This window comes from Mirounga leonina, unplaced genomic scaffold, assembly GCF_011800145.1.
Source record: "Mirounga leonina isolate KUSES-001 unplaced genomic scaffold, KU_Mleo_1.0 Mir_166, whole genome shotgun sequence".
In the NCBI taxonomy this organism is placed as follows: Eukaryota; Metazoa; Chordata; class Mammalia; order Carnivora; family Phocidae; genus Mirounga; species Mirounga leonina.
The window spans coordinates 37,287,656-37,308,952 of NW_023270418.1; the positions used below are offsets into that span (position 1 = coordinate 37,287,656).

Sequence of the window (21,297 nt, forward strand, 5' to 3'; positions counted from 1 at the left end):
CGGAGGGCCACGCAGGGCCACGGAGGGCCACGAGGGTCACGCAGGGCCACGGAGGACCACGCAGGGCCACGCAGGGCCACGGAGGACCACGGAGGACCACGCAGGGCCACGCGGGGCCACGGGGGGCCACGGAGGGCCACGCGGGGCCACGGAGGCCCGGGTTCGGCGGGCGATCGCGCCGGTTTAAGGAAGCGGGCGCTGTGCGGGTCCGCCGCCGTCAGGGGGCACAGCGCGTTCCAAGGCGCGGCTCCGTAATGATTGTCGCCGGGACCGAGAGGCCAGCGGAGGGCAGAGCCGCAGCCCCGGGCGGGGCGCGCGGCGGGTGGGCGCCGCCGTCCCGGCGGGGGGCGCGGGACCCACGGGGGCGCGGAGGGCCGGCGGAACGGGGGCGCCCGTCCTGGCCCCGGGGCGTCCGGGCCGCGCCTCGGGGTCGCGAGTGGCCGTGCGAGCCTCGCGGCCCGTGGCCCGGCCCTCGCGCGACAGCGGGCACCGCCGACGGACCTGAGACGGCCGCGCTGCCGCCGCTCCGAGGGCCCGACTCCCGCGCCCCAACATCTGAGGCAGCTGCAGGGCCACGCCGTCGCTTTGACTCCACGACGGGGAACCCTGAAGTCGCCCGCCCCAGGGCCCGCGGCGGCCGCAGCACCCACCCCAAGCGGGGACTGGGGGGCAGGGGGCGGGGGCGGGGGCGGGGGCGGGGGCGGGCCCCCTCCCCCCTCCCCCCTCAGCGGACCACGTGACCGGCGCGGGCCGGCCGCTGGCGGGCATGCGCACACGGCCAGCTCGGGAGCCATTTCGCGGGGCCGCGGCCCGGGGAGAGCGACCGCGCAGGCGCCCGCCGGGAGCGCGCGTGCGTGCGGTGCCGGAAGGGGCGGGGCGGGCGCGGCGCCTGCGCCGTGAGCAGCGTGGGGGCGGGGCCAGCCGTCAGCTGACCGAGGCGGCGGCGGCGGCGGCTTCCGTGGGACAGCAGTCGGCGTCGCAGGCTCCGGCGCCGAGGGTCGCGGGCGCGTTGGCTCCCGGTGGGCGAGGCGGGGGCCGGGTAGCACCATGGCGACCACCGTCAGCACGCAGCGCGGGCCGGTGAGGCTGCGGGCAGGTGGCGGGCGGCGGGCGTGGGCTCCGTAGCCTCCGGGGAGGGCCCGGCGACGGGCTCCGGGCGGGGCCCCCGGACCGAGGAGGGTCCCCTGTGCCCCGATGCTCCTCACATGGAGCAGCCCCCCCGGCTGTCCCTCTAGCGGAGGACCCTGAAGCCCGGACGGTGCCCGTCGTGCCCCCGCGCAGAGTAAGGCTCGCTAGCCCAGCTGCGTCCCCACTTAGGGGCCACCGGTCATACCGTCAGTTTTTCACTTGCAAATGAGAGGGTGGGGACCGAGGACCTGGGAGGGCCCTTCGCCGTCCTCCCTCGGAGGGCTCCTGCGTGGACCCCCCGCCTCCGCTGCGCAGAGCTGGCGTAGACTGGCTCAGGACGGCCCGGCGCTAACGTGGCCTCCCAGCGGCCCGATCAGACTGCATCAGGGGCGGGTTGTCGCAGACGTGAAGTTTGTATGGACAGAAGCTCAAGATGCACAGCAGGGGAACATTTGGGTCCTTTTGAGCAGGAAAAAGGGTTCCTGTGATGTGATCTCACAGTCAGCTGCTGAGGGCGAGGTCCCACTCCCAGGGCTTCTCACCCCTAGAGCTGGACGTGGGTGGATCTCGTTTGTGCGCACTGGAGGAGGATCTTTTCACAGAACGCCTTTTCTGAGGTTGAAGGAAGACCCTGGCTTCGTAGGAATTCCCGTTTGGGCACGGGTGCTCTTTCTGAGAGCTCTGAAGGGGGCCTGACCCACACTCCCTGCCGGACTTGGGTGTGGGAAGGTCCCGGAGCCAGTGGCGAGAGTTCTGGGCTCATCCTGGGGCTTCCAGCGCTCCATCTTCACAGCAAATTACAGCAGGTTCGCTGCCAGGATTTCTCATGTTTATGCAACGGGCTGATCGGCTGATCGAGAGCAAGGGAACCCCAGCGGCTCCTTTCCTTGCCCTCCCGCACCCCCCGCGGGGAGCAGCGGGCTTAATGGTCGGGCAGGACAGCCCCCGCCCTGGCCTGTCGTGTGTCCTCAGCCTCCTGGGAACCCAGTGCCCTTGTGTGGGACTTCCCTGGAGGCATGGGACTGAGTGTAAACACGCACAAAGTTGGGCGCGGTGTCTGGCGTGAAGGGAGCGCTCCGTGGAGCTCAGCTCGTCCTGTTACCAGCGGAACACTCAGTTCAGTGGCAGCTAAAGCCGAAGCCCCTACAGTCCTGAGGGAGGGAGCAGGAGCGTCCGAGTGTTCACACACGTGGGGCCTGTGCTGTCCCGTGCTGCTTCTCTGCTGACTCCGTGCGTAGGGTGTTTCCCGGCACGTGTGACCATGCCGTGGCCTTACGTGTGTGTTGGTGTGCAGTGTGGGGTGCCCTCCGTGACCCGCAAACACGCAGTAATGGCAGGGCTGGGCCGGAGCTGGTGGGGGCTCCAGGAAGGTGTCATCCGGGGCTGGGGTCTTGAGTGCCAGCGCAGGGCATGTGACTTCCTCCTCAGCCAGTGTTATCGATCATGGTATTTGGGGCAGCACGATAACAGTGAACACCCAGGTGTGGTGACCCCATCAGGATCTTATAGGGCAGCGCAGCAAACAGCCTGCGAGCTGGTGAGCTGCACGCTCAGAGCTGTGGGTCTTTTTTTCTTTAAGATTTTATTTATTTATTGGGGAGAGAGAGAGTTCGAGAGAAGAGCGCATGAGCAGGGGAGGAGCAGAGGGAGAGGGACAAGCAGACTCTGCACTGAGCGCGAAGTCCGATGTGGGGCTCGATCCCACGACCCTGGGTCATGACCTGCGCTGAAACCAAAAGTCAGATGCTCAACTGACTGAGCACCCCAGGCGCCCCAGAGCTGTGGGTCTTAACTCAAGACTTAGATATGAAGGTGGCCTGTCATGGGCCGTGGTTGAGGTGGGTAAGGTTCCTGGGGGGAGATGGCACCTGATGTAACACTTGAAGGAGGAGCCCGTGTGGTGGGGCTGGCCCGTGGGCAGGGGCTGGGCCTGGAGGGAGACAGGGTGGGCTGCTGCTGGAAGGCCAGGGCGGGGTGGGTACCTGTGCTGGTTCGAGTAACAGGCATGGCCAGGGTGCTTTTCCAGATGAGAGGCCAGCAGGCAGCAAATGGGTTGGGTGCTTGAGTTTTATCTGGTCACTATAGTGTTAACTTTTTAAGAAAGCTTTTTGCCTGGCACACAGCCTCTTCGTGCCCCCTGCTCCCCTCTGGGCTAAACAGTCCTTGTAAGGACCGTGTTGGCATTGTTCGAGTCTGGTGGGCTTCTTCCTTTACCCAGGGTGCCCAGACTCCACTGGGTGCTGGGTGCTCTGCCATCCCAGCAGGTGGTGGTGAAGGAGCATTGGGCGGGGCTCAGGCGCTGGGTGATGACTGGGCAGCTCTCCTGAGCATTAGCCCCGAGCCGCTGGGCTGCATCCCTGTGCACGGCTCCCAGGGCTCCACCGGGGCTCCAGGGAGCCCAGAGCCTGGACTCACACGTGTGGGGCCTACTCTGAAGTCTGACCATCACCTCCCACTTGCGACAAAGGAGTGAAGGCAGCGTCCTTGGGGATGTGAAGGAGGAACGGGAGTCTGCCTGGTAGTGGAGACAGGGTGTTTCCCATGTCCTTGCACAGGGAAGCCTGAGGGTGGGCTGAGGGTGGGGCAGTGCTGACTGCTTCCCTCGGTGGGACTCAGATGGTTCTTAGGCATCTGTCTGTCCAGGCTAGTTCCTTCCCTGAATCGCCACTGAGCCATGCCCCAGGCCTATGCTGTTTGCCCCGCTTTTCACGTTGCTAGTATTCTTGTGACAACGTCCATTTTCTGTCCAGGGTTTCTGTCCAGTCCACAGATCGTTCAGAAGCACCTGATGGGCCCCCCTGCCTTCCTTGTTAGAACTTGGGGAGTTTGTAGGACACGCTGCTTTAAACCACATAGTGCCTGTCAGCTCATGGGGATGGCGATCGAGGTTCAGTCAGGGCTGCAGGGGCCTTTCCAGCCTCCCTCCCAGATGTGTGGGTGGGCCCCCCGGAGTTCAGGCTGACCACAACCACTCGTCCTCCTCCTGGAGGTGCTGATCAGTCAGCGGGTTCAGGCCAAGCGCACTGCTGCCCTCCTCATGATGCCTTTTCTCTCCTGACCCGAGCTGGTCTGCTGGGCGACACTTGGGTGACTTGAGACTGTCCAGGTCCTTGTCAGCCTTGATGATGATGATTGTTTTTGATAGATGACATAGTAACAACGTTCTTAATTCCATATAAATATAAAATATATATATACAGGGGCGCCTGGGTGGCTCAGTCGTTAAGCGTCTGCCTTCAGCTCAGGTCATGATCCCAGAGTCCTGGGATCGAGTCCCACATCGGGCTCCCTGCTCGGCGGGAAGCCTGCTTCTCCCGCTCCCACTCCCCCTGCTTGTGTTCCTGCTCTCGCTGTCTCTCTCTGTCAAATAAATAAAATCTTAAAAATATATATATATATATATACACACAGATAAATTCAAGTGGTAAATGTAAATAATAACTTCGATATTGATAATTATTGCTGGATCAGTGACTTCTTTAGGGATGGCAAAGGGTGATACTTGTATTTTATGGCTTGTTCTGTTTTTATTAATTGGGACTGTTTGCTAAGATGGCTTTGCAGATGGTCCGCTGTCTGTCTGTGCTGAAACACAGTTGTGCAAGAGAGGTCGGGAAATGCTCAGCTCTTGCCCGTCGGTTTCCAGGACTCGGAGGGAAGGCCTGGCTTTCTCTTTAGGCTTGTGCGTGGCAGCATTTCCTTGAGCACCGTCGTGAGCCCGTGGGCCTCATGTGCACAGCCTGCCTGCCGTGGCTTGCCTGCTCGCCCTGCCGGCTGGCCCAGGTCCTCCCGGCTGACAGCCCGGGCCTCTCCCTCCCGCCTCTCTGAGCTGGGTGGGGGTGTGTCCAGGGTTGGGGTGCGGTGCCCTTGTTGGCTGCACGGAGCCTTTCTTGTTTGGACCCGTGCTAGCGTGGGAGTATCCGCCTGTGTTCGTGTCTTCATTCTTCGACCAGACGTCTTTCTGTCTGTCTAAGGTTGGTTTATCATCAGCATGTCGTTAGACCTTTAAAAAGTCAAATCTAAGAAGTGTCTTTGTCTCTTAGCGGGAACACGTTAAGTAATTGTGATCACGCACATGCGTTTCCTTCCGCTGTTGTCCTCTGTGCTCAGGTTTACCTTTTCTGTGTCCATGTCTCTCCTTGCGTTCTTTGGGCGATTAAATAGTTTCTCAAATCCCGGTGTTCGTTCTGTCCTGGTCTGGAAAACACACCGATTTCTGTTCTCCTGGTGGTTATGGTAGAAGCTTCCCTGTGCAGACTCAGCAGGGTGTAAGTCAGCCGCTGTGTTTGCGCTCCTCCTGAGGGGTATGTGATCTTGGGGGCCCCCTTCCCAGCCCGGACGCTGCTTCCTTTCCTGCCCCTCACACCGTGGGACCACTGTGCTTTTGCTTTCAGTTTGTCTTTTTGAGTTTGCTTTGGTGGCGGACTTTTCCAGGCTCTGTTTGTGAGTGCCCTTCTCCAACTCCTGGAAGCTCTTCTTGCTCGTGTGGCGCCCCGCACGCGCGGATCTTAGTGTGTGTGTCCCGGCGGCGGCGGCTGGCCTGGGGCAGTCAGCGGTTGACCCTCCTGCCCCTGCAGCTCCGCGTGTCCACCGCATTCCCCGCGCCCTTTTGTCCCTCTTCTGGGTCACCACTGCCATCCCTGAGCAACAGTCAGCTCTCTGACTCTGGGCCAGCTGCTGAGCCTCGGTGGCCTCGCGCGTTTGTGCAAGGATGGACTGAGTCTGTGTGTGTGGCGTGCTTGTCCCAGCCTGGCCTGTAGGAAGGCCTGAACAGGTGAGCTGATGGGCCCGAGGAGTTAGCTTGCATCCCTCAAAACACCCGGCTCTCCCTCGTGGTCATCTTTGCCTGCAGTTCCGCGCGCACCATTTACCACTGCCCTTGGCCCCACCATTCTGCTTCAACACCTGCGGGACGCTGGGAGCTGGGGGGCGGGGCTGTGGCCCCCGGGAGGGCAGCCGTGTCCGTGGAGGGGCAGCAAGGCCCCTGGAGGAGGCCGAGGACACCCGAGCAGGGGCACAGAGCGGCTGGTGTCAGGTGTTCACAAGCTCCCCTAGGTGAGTTCTCGGGCCCTCGGGAAACAGCCATCCCCTGTGGGCCTCCTTCCACCGGCCCGTCCTCCTCTTTTTCTGTGTGTCCTCTCCCTCGGGGACCCCAGCTTTGGGTCCCTAACACGACCATGACTCCCTGCCTTCTCCCCGCCTCCTTCTGAAGGCCAGGTCCCTGCGTTCTGCTGCTCCTTGCCCTGGAACGCTCCAGACGTCAGTCAGGATGATCCCGTGGGTAGTCCTGCTGCTGCGCCTTCTGAGCAGACAGTCTGGTTCTCGGCCTGTGCCCCGCCCACACACCGCCGCTCCCGCCCCACTGGCCCGCCGGCTGTCACACCCTGCAGCAGGTGCCCGGCTCTGCCAGACGGGGGGCACGGCAGGCCCGGCTCCTCACCTGCCTGGGCCCCCTCCCGCAGGGTGCCAGGCCAGCGCCTTGGCCGCGGTACAGCCAGGATTCTGTCAGCAGCCAGGCTGGGGGTCAGAGCCACCCCTCATGCAGTCACTGGGGGGACAGGCAGTTTCTCCCGGGCAGATGATGGAACCTGCTGAGCTGTGGCCTCGGTGGATCTAGTGGCAGGTGTGCCCTTGCAGGGCCTTCAGCAGGGCAGGCCCCTGCGGCGCCAGGGAGGCTCAGGGCTCCCGGCCCACCAGACGCCGTCCCGAGGTTGGGGCTCCCCATCCTGTGCGCTGCTGACTTCACCACCTGGCCCTCGGCCCCTCTACAGCTCGTGGCCACACGGGCTTCTCTGTGTCTCTGTTGTCACCTTCCTCCGTCCCTTTCGGCCATGATTCCAGTGTGAGTGATGTGGACCGAGAGCTGAGTGACAGCTGTGGGCTAAGGAGGCGTTTGTGTTGGGGCGTCTCTTCGGACCATGGCGGGGGCTCGGAGCCCTGAGCACCTGTGTTCTCACGGGTGACGCCGGCCCCAGAGGGCGGGGCAGGTTCTCAGACGAGGCAGAGCGAACGGAAGGCCTCGCGGTGGCTGGCGGCCCGCACTGGGGCTTCCGCTCCTTGCGGCATCGTCGTGCCGTTTCGTTGGGCGTCACGTGGCCATCGGCTTGGTGGGGCACATGGACACGGGAGCTCTGCCTCGTGGCCGCCGTTCTCATGTTTGTTTTCGTGCCACAGGCATTCTCCATCCAGTCACTATGTCGGGGCGCCAAAAAGAACATCCAGCAGGTGGCTAAAAAGTGTTCTCTCGTTTCAAGCAAAAGTTAAAAGTTCACTAAAAATATTTTCTAATAAAATTTTCCAGATGTTTTACTGGAAGAGTAACAGTTGAATGAATTTTTAATTGATTACATTGGTACTGTGTTTATATAAATTGCTGATTTGTGTGCATAATTTGACACATTATAACTTATAAGTAAATATGTTCAAGGTTCTCAACAAATACAGATGCAAAGCATTAATAGGTTTTCGGTTTTTAACCTAACTTTTAACTTAAAAACTTTATTCCTTTTTTTTTTTTTTAAGATTTTATTTATTTGTTAGAGTGGACACAAACCAGCAGGGTGGAGGGGCAGAGGGAGAAGCAGGGAGCCCAATCCCAGGCTCCATCCCAGGACCCTGAGATCATGACCTAAACCAACAGCAGGCACTTAACCAACTGAGCAACCCAGGTGCCCCTAAAAACTTTATCGTAACCCTGCTTTAACTCAGGAGTGCTGTTTGTACGCAGAGCATGAGTCCGTGTACGGGATGTGGACTGATAGACACTATCTGCAGACTGTGAGGGCGGCGAGGAGAGATGGGGTAGATGGTCCTTGCGGGGACAGTGACGACAGACAGGCCCAGAGGGCCCCCTGCCCCGGCCAGTGCACGGCTGACAGTCCGTTTTGGACTCTGTATCCATCTTGTAAGCGTGAGCCAAATGACAGTTTACAATGTCTGTTATTTATTTCTGATCAAGATTAATCATTCTCTCTAGTCCTTGAGCCAGGATAAAGCATGTATTTTAATGTGACTGTTCAGACGTTTCCTCCGTCATCATATGGCAAAAGTAAATTTTAGGATTAGCCCTGAACTTCCGTACGTCAGTAACGCAGGCGCTCACGACAACCTTCCCCGGCTGGTCTCTGAAGCGGTCGGGCTCGTGTCGGCGCCCGGGCTCGCCTGTCAGGCCTGACCGAGGACTGGTTTCGTCCGCAGTGCTGACTGCAGGTGTGGGAGTCCGCTCACGTGGACGGACTCTGCCGCGGTTGGAGCAGTGGGCAGACCTGTCTGCCGGCTCCCGGGGCCGCGAGTGCTGCTTGCATGACCAAGAGCTCAGTGTTTTGTAAGAAGTGGGGCGCTGTTTCCTTTTTTTTTAGTTAAGTTGACATGTTTTCTGGCAAACTTCGCATGTTAGAGTTACGGAACGGCTGTAACAGTTCGGAGAGCCCCAGTGTCTTTGCACCTTGTGTGCGATCCTCACTGGTGATGTCAGCAGGGTACGTCTGTCACAACCAGAGACCTGGCTTTGGTGTGTGACTGCTCGCTCCGGGCTTCTGGATGCCCCGCGTTTGCCTCACTGTCCCTTCTGTCCTAGGGTTCCAGCCCGGACCCCACAGGGCACGGAGCTGCCACGGACCCTCAGTGGCCTGCTCTCTGGGACCATCTCAGACTTTCCTTGTTTTGGGGTCTGCCGGTCAGGGATTTTGTAGCCTGTCCCTTGGGTGGGAAGAAGCCTCCGGGACGTGGTATCGTCCTTGCGGCTTTTCAGGAACCCGGCATCCCCCAGCCTGTCAGTGCTGGCGTTGGCTGGGGGGGCTCAACTTCTGTCCCCTTCCCGTGTTTTGTTTGCATTCTTAATTTATGTTGTAAAGATCCTCGTTTCACATTTATAGTTTTATAGTTAAAACATGGTTGAGAAAGAGCACTAGATGTTTGACCTTTTTTTTTTTTTTTTTGTAAAGGTTTAGTTACTTGAAAGAGCACACGCGAGCGCAGGGGGAGGGGTAGAGGGAGAGTGAGTCCCAAGCAGACTCCTCTCTGAGCAAGGAGCCCATCATGGGGCTCCATCTCAGGACCCTGAGATCGTGGCCTGTGCCGAAATCAAGAGTCGGACACTCAACCGACTGAGCCACCCCGGCGCCCCGATCTCTGACCTTTGATACAATTTTATTTCCCCCATTAAAAAGGAGTGTGTTTTCCTTGAAGAAACCCAGATGAGTACAGTAGAAAGGAAACGTGGTTCTGCAAGTCCCATTCGGATGATGGGATGATGGGAAACAGAAATAATGATCCCCATGCCTGAGCACACCCTGTCACCATGGTCGCCGCAGACGCGTGCCCGGCCATCCCCGGTGTACCCCCCAAGGGCATGGCCGTTCCCTGCTGGATCCTCAGAGCTGCCGTGTGTGATACGGGGTGAGCGGTTATTTGTCAGAATAAATGAGAATCTGGTTGACGTGAGTCTGTGTCTGCAGATTGTGTTCACGGGAGCGGGCAGAGCTCAGCACGGCCCCTGCAGGCGGAGGCTGGGAGGCCCGAGGCCGACTGGCAAGGTAGCGTCCGGCCCTGTGTCCCCTGGGAAGAGCGCTGGCTGGGAGTGTGGCTCCCGGTTGCCCCAGCGACTGGCGATGGGCATTGGTCTGGTAGCCGCCAGGCCAGCCGCAGCATCTCAGCCGTGATGGAGGGTGTGTGGCCTTCTTTCCAGGGCAAGCCCTGGGCCCTGCTGGTGAGCCACGTGGCACACCGGGGGAACGGCACCTACGAGGCCCCTCGGGAGGCAGTGCACTCCTCCCCTGGCAACCCTGGGCCTCCCGGGCGCCGCCGCTTTCCCTTTCGTCTGTAATGAGTGCTCGGGGCCCCTGTGGGCCCATCGGGGCCGCCCACTCCAGACCGAGAAGGTGCGAGATGCCGTCCTCCCCAGGTGCTTGAGTCGGCCTGGTGTGGGGTCCTGCCGGGAGAAGGGTGCCCTTGCTCCGCAGGGGAAGCAGTTGGAGCTCCAAGCTGATGGGCGCCGAGGTGGGAGTGGCCGGGGCGGAGCCCCTGACCCCAGGGTCTTGAGTGGGTTTCCATCGGTTTCAGTGCCTGGTTTGGGTGATCTCCAGGCCCGAGATGGGGACATGGAGGACAGGAACCTAGACCTTTCTAGGGATATTTGAAATGAAACAGCACAAGGCGCCTCGGGCGAAATGCTTTCCCATTGGTGCTTGTGACCTCAGCAGGTGCGGAACCTTCTGGAATCCTGCCAGATCCGTGTCATCTGGAAGGCCAGAGCTTGAGCGATCGAGGCCTTAGGATACTTGGTGCGTGGACATATGAGGTGGTCCCCAGCGCTTGCTGTCAGGAAATGCAGTTTGCCACAACGCCCTGTGACACGTGGGGGTTTCCTTTTGGCATTTCCTGAAAATAACGCTTCTTCAAGGCTCTCGGCCTTGTGATGTCCCCTCGGGGCGGCCGAGGAGGACCCGGGGACCCCTGCAGGCGGGCCCTGGGCTGTAGCTCTGCTGCTCCCTCCCACCGGGACCTGTGCGCCCTGAACCCAACCTGCCTGGGAAGGAGCGGAGTGCAGGCTACCTGGGCGTCCGACACCCAGCGGGGCCGTGCTCTGCTCATCTCTGCAGGGGAAGCCTTATTCACAGCCACGGCCACGTGTGGCAGCTGGCTCCCGAGGTAGCCGCTGCCTCTTCCTGGAAGACTGGCTTCTGGGAACCCTCGGGGCCTCTGCACAGGCCACCGTCCTGCACGTCCCCGGCCCCATCTCTGGGAGGCCAGGCAGCCTCGTGGACAAGGGGTTCGGCAAGAGGCAGAAGGGAGGTGTTTGGGGCTTCGTGGGGTCTTCTGGGCTGTTGTTGCATTTGAGCTGTGTCAGCACGGGGGGTGGGGGGGGTTCCGTACAACTGGAAATCCAAGCTTCCGATTTTGTCTCACTGCTTGGTTTCAACCAGTGCCTTGCAGCCCGCGGGGAAAGCCAATGACGGACACGTAGGCAGAGGGCGTGTGACTCCTGACCACGGCCCGAGAGACCGTCAAGGAGCCGTTCTGAGCATGAGAACCTGCTGTCAGGGCCCGAGCAGAGGCTGGTGTGCGTTTCTGTGTCCACCAGGAGTGGGCTCCGTGCTGGAGGGCATCGTGGTGGCTCGAGGCACTCGGGTTGGAGACCCTGGACCCCGTGGGCCCCTCGCTTTGTAGATGACGCCCTGAGCTCCTGCCACACTAACTCCTGTGCTCGCCCTGAAGGTGTATGTCGGCGAGCTCCCGCAGGACTTCCTCCGCATCACGCCCACGGCCACGCAGCAGCAGGTGCAGCTGGACGGGCAGGCGGCCCAGCGGCTGCAGTACGGAGCGGCGGCGGGCACGGTGGGCCGCCTCAGCATCACTGTGGTGCAGGTGGGTGTCGGGGCCTCCCTGGGGCCTGCTCGGGGTGGGGGCGGCCCCGCGTGCGGCTGCTCTGTGGGCAGTGGCGGCCGGGCCGCGTTTTCTGTGTGGACAAATGGTTTTCGTGATTCGTTTTCCTTGAAACATACTTGATGAGAAACGATGTAAGTGAGATGCTGAGGATGACCCAGGCTTCTACCAGAAACAGCAGGAAGAGCCAGTGAGGGATGTGCTGGGCATGTGCTGTGTGCTGGGCACCGCCCTTCCCAACCCTCACGGCTGCTGGGGAGGTGGGGGCACGGAGGGAGGCCCCGGCTGCCGAACGGACCCCAGGAAAGCCAAAGGCGCGGTCAGGATCTAACGTGGCTTTGGTCACCACAGCTTTCTGTGAAACCAAGAAGAAAGGGGAGTCACTGGGAGGCAGAGTCACAGTCGGGCCTTGCGAATGCCGTGGGTTTTAAGGGGACTGCACCCCAGACACCTGGCCACACTTGCGGGGCTGATGGGGTCACCTCAGATACTCACGTGTTTCTGAAAGTCCGACTTCTCACGCGCCCACACGAGCAGCCGGTCCGCACCCTCCGCACCGTCCTTCCAGCCCCATTTTGCCTGCTGGGCCTCTCGGTGTGGCCCATGGCCCTTTGTGATAAGCCTTTCTCCCCTCGGTCTGCGGGCGGCCCCACCGTGCTTCCTGGCCTCCCTCCCCGGCGTGTCCCTGGTGGTCCCTGCCGTTGGAGCAGAGCGCTCTGCGGTCGGGCCCCTGGCTCCCCTCTCCCCTCCCTGCCCCCACGCCCAGGCCAGCCCTCCACTCAGCTGCAGATGGGAGCATCCACGCCACAGCCCGCGGGGCCTCTTTCTGGGTGTCCAGTAGGCGTGTCGTCTGCTTCCCGCATGTGGGGTGCAGGTGCTTCGTGCGCTAAGGACAGGGCTGGTTTGGTTTGGGCTTGTTGGGGTTTCCCTTGTGTCTGTGACGGCTGACGGCCTTCGCCCACGTTCCACTGGGCTGTGTTCTCGTCGCTGCGGCTTGAGAGGCCCTGTCCTGGGCCTGGTGCTGCGTCATATGCCTGCCTGCCGTGCACCTCTCTCCGTGCGGGCAGGTCCGTGCTGGTGGTGCTGGCGGGCCGGGGCTGTGGTGGTGCTGTCCTGCCCAGGTGTCTCCACGTCGAAGTTGTGTGGTTTTTGGTTTTACGTTCCAGTGTGTGATGCGCTTGGAAGGACGTTTGCTGACGGGTTTCCTAGGCAGCCAGAGCCGTAGCTCTTCATCAGTTCCTGTGCTTTCTTCCCCTGCAAAGGCAGCCTGTCTGGCTGGAGGTTGGGCTCCGCGGGATCCATAACCTGCAGCAGTGGACAGAGGGCAGAAAAGGGAGCCAGGAGGTGGCTGGGCCAGGTGCCCTGAACTCGCCACCCCGCTGCTCCAGGCTGGCTCTCAAGCCCCGTGTCCCGGGTGGCTCTCGGCTCTGGCCCAGGACAGCCTGCCTGTCACCCTGCTCTGCAGCCTCTTCTGAGGGGATGCTGGAGAAGGAGCTGCCCCACACAGCACAGCAGCTCCCTTGACTTGAGCCGGGACCCTCGGCACCTGGTGCCCAGGAACAGTTTCGGCCGTGTCCTGTTTCGTGGAAAACCCTGGGGTTGATGACGCGAAGGGGCTGGACGGCTTAGGTGAGCGCATGTCTCTCACTCCGACGGCAGCTGCTCGTTCAGTAACATTGGCTGTATTTCAGGCTAAGTTGGCGAAGAATTACGGCATGACCCGCATGGACCCATACTGCCGACTGCGCCTTGGCTACGCAGTCTACGAGACGCCCACCGCCCACAACGGTGCCAAGAATCCTCGCTGGAATAAAGTCATCCAGTGCACGGTGCCCCCAGGCGTGGACTCCTTCTACCTGGAGATCTTCGACGAGGTGAGAGGGCCGCCCACCATCACGGGCCCAGCGGGTGCGGGCCACGCGTGGCCACACGGGAGCCACGCTGCCCTGTCTTCCACCGCCGAGGCCGTCCAGGAGCTGCAGGCGTGCCCAGACACAGGGCGTGTCGTTGCTTTGTGACGGGTGTCCGGGTGTCCCCAGCAGCAGTGAAGAGTACACAGTCTCACGCAGATCCTTGCACCCATTAGACTCAGAAACAGCATCAGCAGGGATGGGAACACTGGGCACTCCGAGGAGACAGTGTTGACTGTACTCCTTCTCCAAGCCCCAAACACTTCCCCAAACCAAAGGCACACAGAGGCCAGCTCTTCAACCAGGTTGGACGTAAAGTGGGTCAGACCCCACACTGGGTGGAATGGGGTTCTTGGGCAAGTTGCCAGCCCCCCAAGTGTCCCTGGGAGGGTCAGATAGATACACTGGGGCTCTTCCTGAGCATGGTCCTCTGGGCACCTGTGTGGGGCAGCCCAGTCCTCCATGGCCGTCCAGGGAGCCTCAGGGGATTGGTTGGCAGGATGAGAGGTCGGAGGGCTGGGGGTTGGGCAGCAGGGCCTGGAGGTGACCCCCCACCTGGTGCAGTGCCCTTTGTCCTCCCTCTTTCCTTCTAGGTTCCTCCCTTCTACTCTTCCTCTTCCTTTACTCTAAACGGGGGTAGAAAGGAGGGCCTGCTTAGCAGGGAAAGGGCCTCCTTCCCTCCACCCGTGCCCACTAGGCTTTGGACTTGCAAGGGATCCCGAGAGGGTGGGCGGAGGCCCTCCTGGCCTCATGGGGATGAGGGTGGTGGGTCCTGTGTGTGTGGTGGGGGAGCCAGACCTTGGGGGGAGTGGGGGGTAACTCTTGGAGGCGGTGGCCCCCCGGGGGCAGGGTGAGGGTGGGGGTGTGGGCGGGGCTGAGGGGCTGTGAGGGCACCGGTGGGGAAGTGGGGTGGCAGGGCAGGAGGTGGGGCGGCAGGGGCAGGGCCTCAGGGCCGGGCCTCGGGGTGACGGCAGCACCTGGGCACCCATATCCCTCAGCGGGCCTTCTCCATGGACGACCGCATCGCCTGGACGCACGTCACCATTCCCGAGTCCCTGAAGCAGGGCAAGGTGGAGGACGAGTGGTACAGCCTGAGCGGCCGGCAGGGCGACGACAAGGAGGGCATGATCAACCTGGTCATGTCCTACACGGTGAGGGTGGGGCAGGAGGGCCGGCTGAGTGGCAGCCTCAGCTCAGCGGAGCTGTTTGTCCCCGAGGGACTGGGACCTTGGCTCGCAGGCGTCGGGCGTCCGGGTGGGAGGAGCAGTATGGGTTGGTGGCCTGTCCCTCAGGGTACGGCCGCCCCCGTGGCCAGAGCGGGCCCATCAGGCGGTAGGGAGGGGTCTCACATGGGGTTTAAGGGAGCGGCTGCTGGCCCTCTGGCCCTCAGGTCTCTTGGCTCGTGCGGGCTCCATGGCCCGCGGCCTGCTGCTCTTGGGGCAGGTGGGGATCTGGGACACCTTTGTGTCACCGAGGCGGTGGTGGTGTCCCTGTTGTTTTAACTCTGCCTGGAGGAAGTTCCCTGCAGGTGTCCCAGCCCAACAGAGCTTCATTCCCCTTCTTTAGCCCTGGGCTGTTAAAAGCAAATCCCAGCATCAGTGTGATTCGACTCGTAGACGTTGATTACACAACTGCTGTTTTCACGCGAACACACAACCCCGGTTCTGTTAACGGAGCCGGTAGCAATCTAGAGGCAGTCGGGAAGCATTACAGGTGTAGGTCCTGAAAGTACCCGTTTGCTTCCCGGGGCCGCGTTCCCTTCTGATCCCGCGTCAGTCGGCCACGGCTCTGTAACAGCCCCTGTAGCCAAGCCGCTCGCCCCAGCCTTCCACCAGGACAGTGTTAGGGTGTCCGTTTCCATGGGTGCTGTGTTCTCTGTGACGCCACGATCGTCTTCCGTGTGTTCCAGTCGCTGCCGGCCACCGTGATGATGCCGCCTCAGCCTGTGGTCCTGATGCCCACCGTGTACCAGCAAGGCATCGGCTACGTGCCCATCACAGGTGTGTGTCACTCCCCCTTCCCAGCACTGTCCTCGGGGGCTTGCGGCGCAGCATGCAGGCTAAGTCCTGTCTGCGCATGACTCACGGGATCCTTCCAAACACGAGGATGTGGTCTTAGGCTTGAATTATTTTATACGTCTGTGGGATATAGGTTTTTTTCCCCCAGACTGTTGGCGAGTTGAACTTTTGTGGAGGTGTAGAAATGTAATCTCTGAACACGTTAGTATATGAGTTACCGTCACGAAAGATCCTGCCGTGTGGGGTGCAGTGAGCCGTGTGCCCAAACATTCCTGTTCTGTCGTGTTCGTTCATCTTTGTAAACTAGCAGTTTGTGACGGCAGTCGGGTTGCTTTCACGTCTTTGGATTTTCAAATGTTAACGTCAGCCATCGGTTCATGGTAACTGGACTCAACCAGCCCCTGCCGCAAGCAGCCATGAACCCGGGCAGAATGGACGAGGCGGCAGCTGTGATCGGGCATCGGCAAACAGGCCTGTAGGGCTGTGAGCCCCAAGAGAAGGGAGGCGGAGGAGCCCCTGGCCACCGCGGTCTCTGCCCGAGGCGGCGTGGCTGTCCCTCCGTGCCAAAGGGGCTGGACTGGGGCAGGACGCTGTGGGGCAGGGGCCGTGCTGCCTCAGGGCTGGGGTTTCCAACCAGCCAGAGAAGAGAGGCCTCATCATTGTGCAGTGCGGTTGGTGCAGGACCAGGGTGTCGCCTTGGGCTGACCTTCACCCCGGAGCCTAGCCATAGCCCCACAAGGAAGGGGGCGGGGCGGGCAGGCTGTACCCGCGTCCAGGGTGCCCACACAGGTTCAGGAAGCGGGGAGAGCCGTGGACTCCGGTTTCCACAGGCCGCCGTCCAGCAGATAAGAGGGGGAAAGGGTGAGCCCTGGTTGGGGCAGAACCAGTCAAGAGGAAGTGGCCTCAGTGGCCCAGGAGCTCCAGAGTAGCCAGGACTCATTCACAGAATTAAAGAGTGTCTTACTAAGTGGGAAGAGGGAACCTCGGCAGAGACCCGGAAACTGAGGAAAACCAAGGGTATGTATTTGGCCTGGGAAGCACACTGATTCGGGGAACATCCCTCCTGCTGGAGCGGTCCAACGGCTGGGCACCTCCTTTGCCTCAGGGGGGCGCTCCGTGGGGCCTCTCCCTGCCCCTTCCCTGCAGCGGTTTCAGGGTCTGTGTGAGATCGGGGTTTGACCGCCTGCCTTGGAGGTTTGAGCAGGAACAGGCACCTTATGGGCAAAGGTGTGAGTGCGCTGGGGCCGGTTAAACCTGCAGGATCGTCTGCTCTCCACTCTGGAGGCCAAAGTCCAGCAGAATCAGGGTGTGGGCCGGGCTGCGGTACCTAGAGGCGGAGGCACAGAGCCGGACAGGACCCTTCCCAGCTGCACTGCCGCAGCTTCGGCCCCCATGGCCCTCACGGTCACAGAGCCCCTCCTGAGGGTCGGTGCCTGTGGCCCAGGCACTCCTTTGATCAGGACCCTGCTCCAGATGGCCAGGTGAGGTCTTGTTCATCTTTCTGGGCGCACACTTCAGCCACGGCGTCACTGCCCCGGGACCTGTTTGAGTAACGAAAAGTCCACTGTGTCAGGAGACATGTTTTTATGGTTTCTTAGCTGTCTTTGTAAATGCTTTTAAAGTTTGTCCTAAAACGTTTATTCGGGGAAAGGCAGACTTCTGTATAAATGGAGACTTTGAACTTCTCTTTTGATGCACATTTGTAAGCTTTGGGACAGTGACCTACTCGCAGGAGGTGGCCAAGGAAAGGAAGGAGCTTTTGCCTGGACCTCGAGGCCGAGCTGCCCACCTGCTCCAATGCGTTTCCTACAAACAGGGACTTGCACCCGCTGCCCGTGTTCGTGTGAGGCTTGTGCTTCAGAGCCTTCTCTGCTGTGAAAAACTTACATCCCTAACCTTGTCGAGGTGTGCGTGCGTGTGCACGTGTGATGAGTGATGAGTGCGTGCACGTGTGATCTGCAGTATTGGTGTGTGCGTGCGAGTGCGTGTGTGTGCATGGCACGCGTGTGCACGTGTGTGATGTGGGGAGGTGCGTGTGTGCAGACCCTGCTCCCGCGGGAGGGGGGCTGCCTGCAGGTGCTGCCCCCCGACAGGTGGGGGTCCCACGGGGGAGTTAACCCTGGGGTGGGGGTGAGAGCCTTTTTGAAGCGTGCAGCAGGGTCTTTGTGCGCTGAGCAGTGCGTGGGCTGCATGGAGGCCGTGCCCACCAGATGGGGACAGTGCTGCCCGGGGTGGGAAAGCCTTCGCACTGCTGTTCTGCCCCGTGATTTCTTTTTCTTTTTCTTTTTTTAAAGATTTTATTTATTTATTTGAGACAGAGAGCATGAGAGAGAGCATGAGAGGGAGGAAGGTCAGAGGGAGAAGCAGACTCTCTGCCAAGCAGGGAGCCTGAGGCAGGACTCGATCCCGGGACTCCAGGATCATGACCTGAGCCGAAGGCAGTCGCTTAACCAACTGAGCCACCCAGGCGCCCCTGCCCCGTGATTTCATCCACCCTGGAGACGGTCAGCTGGGAGTTGGGCTCTCAGCGTCTCACCACCTGGGCCCGTGATAGGAAATGCTCCGGTGTGCGCCTTGCTCTTGGGTTTCGCGTGCTTGTTGGCGTCGGAGGGACCCACCTGGTGCACGGTCTGCCCCACAGTCGCCCGCTGATGTGGGACCGTCAGGGCCTCCCATCCCGTGTGCTGTTCCTTCCGGACAGAGTGTTTTGTGGCCTTCAGTCAGTGAACATCAGAGTTTGAAGGGACCGCAGCGTGAGCAGCCTGTCGGGCTCTGAGCTGAGAGCGTGGACGGTGCACCTGCTGGGGAGGAGGGCTGCGGGCAGTGGATTTGTGCATGGGGGCCGCGGGCGGGGGCGCACGTTCTTGACCCCGGGGCCGGCGCTCGGCGTGGGCCCTGGTGCCGCTGTGCGCCCCTAAGCGGCGTCTTGTGCTTGCAGGTGTTCCTGCCGTGTGCAGCCCCGGCGTGGTGCCCGTGGCCCTGCCCCCCGCAGCCGTGAGCACCCAGCCCCGCTGCAGCGAGGAAGACCTGAGAGCCATCCAGGACATGTTCCCCAACATGGACCGGGAGGTGATCCGCTCCGTGCTGGAAGCCCAGAGAGGGGACAGGGACGCAGCCATCAACTCCCTGCTCCAAATGGGCGAGGAGTCCTAGAGCCCCAGCCGCCACGTGGCCTCGGCCCTCCCGACATGCTGGCCCGGCCCCTCCCCCCCTCCTGTGAAGGAGCCCCGTGTAGCCTTTTCTCGGGCGTGTGTAGTCCCAGTCCTCACCTTCGTGTGGGATGCATGTGGGTGGTTGGTCCCCGGCCGCTGGGCCCTTCGTCGCTCAGGGTGGGTGTGCGTGCCTCTCCTCCTGGCTTGGTTGGGAGCAGAGTGGGCACGTGGGCCGTGTCCTGTGTACGCACACTCGCCCTCCTGCCCCTTGGGGACAAGTGTCTTCAAGGGCCGTGGGCTCCTCCTCCGCACGCTGTCCCAAGATCGCTCTCCACAAGCATCTGCCTCTGCCAACGCTTTAGAAAGTGTCGCTGTTCTCCGGGTTTGATTAATGGCATGCAGTTAGTTTACTTAACCGGGGTAGACCTATTATTTCAGGCACATAGAACATTAACAGCCAATTTGGGTTATTTTTACAACTTTCAACCTTAAAATTCACATCTTTCTGTGGATGTTCCTTGTGTGTGGTTCTGGGCTGCTCACCAGTGTCTTGGGCAGACCGACTTCCGTGTTGCCCGCCCAGCGGCAGGGTCTGCACAGATGCAGATCACACTGGATCCGGGGGCCGCTGAGCCCAGCGGCCCGCCTGTCCCCACCCACGGGCTCTGGAGCAGGGCCGTCCTACGCCCCGGGGACCCCATGATGCCTTTTCCTGCTGTGTCTCCTGCCAACTCTGTGGGGTGTGACTCCGAGGGCTTGCCGCTCCATCCTCTGACCAACCCTTGGAACAGAACCTTGAAACTGGGAGTAAGAAGTGGTAGGTGGAGTACTTTGTATTTGTTTATTAAAGGGTATTTAGGAACCGTTGGCTTACTACTGACGTTAATTTGAGTAAACACTGTACCAGGCCTGTGAATTTACTTTGGGTGAAAGAAGCAGCAATCTGGTGAATGTTTAAGTCTTCCCGGGAGGCATGAGGTACGTGGGCTGCGCCGTGGGCTGCGTGGCAGCCATGGCCACGGGACTGGGACAGGCGGGTGGGGGGCATCTCGTGAAAATCCGCCACGTGAGAGGTTTCTCAGGTGCTGCTTGCAGCCTGCGCACGAGACGCCTGCCTCTGGAGAGGGAGTCGTTCCGCCGTGGGCGCGACGGGCCCCAGCAGCGTGGCCCTGCGAGGGGTCGGCATGAGGGTGGACTCCTGTGCCGACTTCCCCCTGCCTGGGGGTTTGCTGTCGGCTGGAGGACGCTGCTTCTGCTGCCAGCAGGCGCGGGTCAGTCGGAGATGTGTGCCCAGAAGGCTGAAGGAGCGCGTGCTGGTGGCACGGTGACCACACACCGGCCGGGCTCCTCAGTGAAGACGCCGCCAGCCGGTGGACGCCGACCGCTGGCTTGGACGTGTGAGCTCTGCTTTCTCGTGGAGCGCGAGCTCCCTGTTCAGTCAGTTTGGGGCCGTGCAGCACATTTCTCCCCAAACGGAAAAAAGTGTCAGGCAGGCCTGCAGCTCTCTCCTGTGGGGACAGCCTGCACAGACGTTCAGCACAGGACCCGGGTCCCAGTGGCCCCAGTGCCGCTTCCCGCCTCCCCACTGCTGGGATGTCTGGGCGCCTCGGGGACGTGCTCCCTGTGGGGCAGGCACAGAACCCTGCAAGCAGCCCAGCGGGCTCACTCGCGGGACCTCAGGTGGCGGGAGAGGGACTCTAAACTAAACCTGTCCCTTGTGCTCCCTTGTGAACACTGACATCGGAGAGAGCTCACACTCTGCAGGGCCTTCCCTGGTTGTGTTAGGCCCTCCTTTCCTTGTTCACGCCCGACCGTCCTGTCTGTGGGCTCGTGGCCTGTGGTGGCCTGTTGCTCCTGGGGAAGGGGGGTCACGTTGCAGTTCCTCTGAAGCAGGCCTGGGACGGGCCGATGACGTGGCCGCAGCGTGGCCACCACGGACTCCCGCGAGCCAGGGCGGCTGCTGGTGTCTGGGGCCCCGTCCCTCGTGGCCCTGTGCACGGCCAGGTGGCAGACCCCGGGGGCCTCCGTGAGCTGGTCGGTGGTCTTTCCTCCAGATGCAGCCCCCCCCCCCCCCCCCCACGCTGTCAGCGAGGACGGAGCAGTGGTGCGTGCCGGGGATTCCTCCCGCCTCCCCTCCAGCGTTCCTGGAGGCGCCCCTCCCCTTACCGACCCCTCTGGCCGCAGCTCTGTGCGCTGGTGGGAACGATTCTCAGAGCTGTTTCCGATGCTTCTGTCGGGGTCCGGTGTCCGGAGTTATCTTTGATTGTAAAGTATATTTTTGCTTTTCGGCCTTCTAATTTAATACATGGTATCTATAAAAGTAGAGAATTAAACTTCTCCAGTGAAACTTTACTGTTTTTGTTCCTGAGTGGTTTTTAATTTAGCTCAGGATACGTTCACTCGCTAACAAACTACACGACGGTTGTGTGAGTACAGGTGAAATTTAATGGCTGGATTCAGAACGTTAACCTGAAGTATTTATACCAAGCATGAAGTTTTGTTTTTCGGTTAAAATACGATGGGGAGAGAGGTGCCTGGGTGGCTCGGTCGGTTAACCCTCTGCATTCGGCTCAGGTCACGATCCTGGAGTCCTGGGACCGAGCCCCACATCGGGTCCCTGCTCAGAGGGGAGTCTGCTTCTCCCTCTCCTCCCCGCTGTGCTCTCTGTCGCTATCTCTGTCTCTTTCAAACAAATAAAATCTTAAA

The 21,297-nt window shown here is 61.0% G+C and overlaps 1 protein-coding gene across 1 annotated transcript; it reads left to right on the forward strand.

Annotated features, from left to right (window-relative positions):
- The first annotated feature begins 926 nt into the window (after positions 1–926).
- Positions 927–20,943, forward strand: TOLLIP (toll interacting protein). Its single transcript, XM_035013600.1, has 6 exons — positions 927–1,080; positions 11,344–11,493; positions 13,203–13,385; positions 14,420–14,572; positions 15,331–15,421; positions 18,378–20,943. Exons 1-6 carry the CDS (start codon positions 1,048–1,050, stop codon positions 18,590–18,592), a joined length of 825 nt encoding a protein of 274 aa, XP_034869491.1. The 5' UTR covers positions 927–1,047; the 3' UTR covers positions 18,593–20,943.
- Positions 20,944–21,297: the final 354 nt, after the last annotated feature.